This window comes from Nuphar pumila, chromosome 15 (assembly GCF_984573655.1).
Source record: "Nuphar pumila chromosome 15, dmNupPumi1.hap1.1, whole genome shotgun sequence".
NCBI classification, from domain to species: domain Eukaryota; kingdom Viridiplantae; phylum Streptophyta; class Magnoliopsida; order Nymphaeales; family Nymphaeaceae; genus Nuphar; species Nuphar pumila.
The window spans coordinates 37390618-37394811 of NC_143263.1; the positions used below are offsets into that span (position 1 = coordinate 37390618).

The following is a 4194-nucleotide window of genomic DNA, read 5'->3' on the forward strand; positions in this document are numbered from 1 at the left end:
CACAGGAGGTGTTCTTTTCTGCAAGGTCGAGTGTCCTCTTCGGTGGGTAGGGGACCTCAAGGCCAAGGGTTCTATTAACAGGAGACCTGTTAACAAGCGGTCGATGATTGAAGGGGTTCTCTTCGCCTACTTAAAAAAAAAATAAAAGAAAAGTAAATTTTAAATATAACAGCTATAGGTAATACGCAAATTAAGCTTTTGAGATTGATATCTTGTATTACATTTCTTTGTTTGTTCTAGTCCTATAATTTCTATAATGATATAATAAATGAAATTGATTTATGACATCTTTTTAAGATGATGCGGTAGCAAGGCCTCAATCGCAATGACAGGGATGATGAAACATTTTTTTTTTCACTACGCCAAAAATGGTAATTAGTGAGGGCTCTGCAAGGCAGTCACAAAAAATACCTAATGGTGGCTGCTTGGGCCATCACTGATTCTATTATCAAATTGCTGGATGCACTCTATCAATACTGCTCAAAATAGGTCATCCAGTTTTTTTTTTGACAAGGTATTAGTGACGGCTAGCTCTAGTAGTCACCATTGCTTATATGAACATGCTCACATATGACGTATAGTGATGGTTCTGCCAAACACTATAGGTGTCTAATAACGGATTAGAGACGTGAATAGTGACAGCTCAAGCCGTCACCAACCTGTATTTGTGACGACGTAGCCATCACCAATACTCATAGAGGTGTCACTTGTGTGGATCTATAGTGACGATCCAAGTAGTTACTATAAGTAATAGTGACAGGACTTATAGTGTGGGACACTAAACCGTCACTATTACATATAGTGATGGTTTTTGCTACTTATAGAGACTACTTGAAGCCGCCACTATAAGTATTTTTTGGCATAGTGTTTACTCGGAGAAACCACTCCAGGCACAGAGACCTAACCGCGCTGGCTCAGTAATTATCAGCCAAATGTCATCATAAAACTTGCATACATAGGAAATCAGTAATTATCAGCCAAATGTACACGCTGTCATAGTGCTTGCCATGTTATATGTGGACCATGCGTCTCTGTTGATGCGCATATATATGTGGTCACTAAAACCAGCGTGATCCATATAATGCTCATACGATCATTTTTCGGCCATAGAAATATTCTTCCGTTTTGCCATTCATGAAAGACCATATTATCCTTATCCCAAATGTAGGGTTGGGAGTTGGTGCAAACGGTTCGGATATAGACGAATATCCAATCCGGGTCTGACATGCTTTCATATTTAATTAGATATTTAAAGTAAGATCTCAATGTGCATTCGTATCCAACTCGGATTTTACAAAATCTTCTTACTAATTCGCATTCGGATCATTCAATTGCATTTTTTACAGGTAAAGAACTTGTTTTTATTTTGTTTGTTTGTTTTTTTACTGAATCCAGTGAGCCTACTGTTTCCCATTTCTGATTCAAAATCAAATCTAACATGATACCACGTTACTCACTCACGAACTTATTAGTGTAGAAAACCCTAGGTCCCTCTTGTCCATCAGGGGGGTATGCCCAGCTTCAGCCATGCGGCTAGGGCTGTGAATGGATCGGGTCTGGATTGAGTACCCAATTTGACCCAAATCCGAATACCTGAGTATGGGCACCAAAGATATCTGCTTGAATATTATCCAGGTCGACCCAAATTAACCTTACCCGGTAATATGAGGATCATCTTTGGGTTATGAATTTTTTCAGTCAGACCAACTCGACCTGGCTTGACCAAATTATTTTATATGCATGCAATACTTTTAATGAATGTATGCTCTTTCAATTATAACAGATTCAGGTCCAAAATTTCATTTTCTTGACCAGGGAAAAAACCAAACTGGAACCCGAAGCAGCTAACTATTCGGTTGAGCTTGGGTAACACCCAAATGGATCGGATACCGGACCCATTGACACCCTCAATTAGGACTGATCATCAACAATGATTTTAACTTTTACCCCTACTCCATTATGTGTACGTGCATGGGTCATTGATCGAAATGGATCTAGGGCAGATGCATGTGCCCATGCATTCACTGTCATGCCTGCTGACGTCATCCCTTGTTGCCCTGAGAGAGAGAGAGTAATAAGAGGAGCTCATTTTCCTTTGGTTTTCTTCTTCACTTTTTATTTTGAGCACACCCCAACCCATCCTGCTCCTCCTCCTCTTATTGAAAATATGATACCACTATCCTGCGTGTGATGTGAAGAACACCTAAAGGCTTGAGATTCATTCTTGGTTTTATTTGATTGGGAAAAAATGGAGCATTATGACTCCAACAGCAGCTCATCGTCTTCCTCAGCAATCACCTACCAACCATCAAAAGATTTTCCGATGAATATGTCCGGATCATCGCCGCTAGAGATCGACGGCGTTCTCGCTGATGCCGGCTACTTGGTCAAGTCCTCGGACTTGGTACATGTCGCGCATCGCCTGGAACAGCTCGAGAACGTCATGGTCACCGCACCACAGCCTGCAATTTCCCACCTTGCCTCAGATGCCGTCCACTACAATCCGTCGGACCTCGCCGGATGGGTCGAGTCCATGCTCGGCGAGCTTGGCCCTTCAGCATTTTCGGATTTTCTCGTAGAGGACTTCCCGCCGGTCAACTTTGCTGAAAATTACCAGCAGCCACTGGCCGGAGTTCATGTCCGGCCGGCTCCGGTGGTGAGTGAGGAAGAAAGACTGGTCCAGCCGGTTGCAGTTGAAAGCAGTTGGGTCCTTTCTGATTTTGGTGGCACGACGGCCGAGGAAGATTCCGGCATCCGGTTGGTCCAACTGCTGATGACCTGCGCCGAGGCAGTCCAACGTGGCGATACTCGATTGGCTGCCGTTTTGATTCAGGAGATGAGGATTCTGCTGAGCAAGAGTAGCACAGGGGGAATCGGAAAAGTGGCTGGCTGCTTCATTGATGCACTGAGCCGACGGCTCGGCTACGGCCCCATTCAAGCCGTTTGCGCCGAGTCAGCTCTGGAAAATGAGATCCTCTACCACAACTTCTACGAGGCGTGTCCTTACCTGAAATTTGCCCACTTCACGGCTAACCAAGCCATCCTTGAAGCCTTCAATGGCCACGATCACGTCCACGTGGTCGATTTCAGCCTAATGCATGGTTTACAATGGCCGGCTCTGATCCAAGCTCTGGCTCTCCGGCCAGGCGGGCCACCGTTTCTGCGCCTAACCGGCATTGGCCTGCCATCACCAGATGGGTGCGACACACTTCGTGAGATCGGCTTGAAGCTAGCCGAGCTAGCAAAGTCGGTGAATGTCTGCTTCGCTTTTCGCGGAGTGGCAGCCGAGCGGCTTGATGATGTGAAGCCGTGGATGCTGCAGATAGATCCCAAGGAAGCTCTAGCCGTCAACTCAATCATGCAGCTACATCGGCTCTTGCACTGTGAGCCAGGTTACGGCTCGCCCATCGAATCCATGCTCAAATGGCTCAAAGTGTTGAAGCCGAAGATAATGACAGTAGTGGAACAGGAAGCCAACCACAACCAAGCCGGCTTCATGGAAAGGTTCACCGAGGCACTGTACTACTACTCGACGATGTTCGATTCACTGGAAGGCTGCAGCTTGATGCCCGAGAGATCAGTGGCCGAGATCTATCTTCAAAGGGAGATAAGCAACATAGTGTGTTGCGAGGGGCCAGCTAGAGTCGAGCGGCATGAGCCATTGGCTCAATGGAGGGCACGGCTTGAGGATGCAGGGTTCAAGCCATTACACCTTGGCTCGAATGCGTTCAAGCAAGCAAGCATGCTACTTACACTCTTCTCGGCCCACGGCTACAGTGTGGAGGAGAACAGTGGCTGTCTCACGCTCGGCTGGCATAGCCGGCCATTGATAGCGGCTTCGGCTTGGCAAGCCCTCGGCGCAGGTTCTTCTGAAAAAGAAGTGGCACCCCTCATGTAAATTATTTCTCTCCCCTTTCCCTTTCTTTTCTTCTCCTTGAACAAAAAAAAAAAAGTGGGTTTTTACTTTTTTTCAACCCAAGTGATCAAATAAATGAATTTCTTTTTTTTTTTTGTCTTGGGACTTGGGATTTTATGTCAATAAAGTCGATGTTCTCTGATTATGTAGAAAAACTTTTGCATTAATAGCAGCCGTTGGATCTAAGGAGATAAATGGAAGTGGGGGAAGCGACATAGACCTACGCAGGAGTCCTAAAGTTTAGGGCAATTTTATTGATTAATCAGGGCAATAATCTT

The 4194-nt window shown here is 45.3% G+C and overlaps 1 protein-coding gene across 1 annotated transcript; it reads left to right on the plus strand.

The window, feature by feature from the left end:
• The first annotated feature begins 2248 nt into the window (after window positions 1-2248).
• LOC149815154 (protein SLENDER RICE1-LIKE 1-like) lies at window positions 2249-3898 on the plus strand. Its single transcript, XM_089990488.1, has one exon. The coding sequence runs from the start codon at window positions 2249-2251 to the stop codon at window positions 3896-3898; it is 1650 nt and encodes a 549-aa protein (XP_089846614.1).
• The last annotated feature ends 296 nt before the right edge of the window (window positions 3899-4194 follow it).

Excerpts from the sequence above, each read along its gene's own strand:
- LOC149815154 (XM_089990488.1), top strand. The coding sequence starts at position 2,249 with ATGGAGCATTATGACTCCAACAGCAGCTCATCGTCTTCCTCAGCAATC.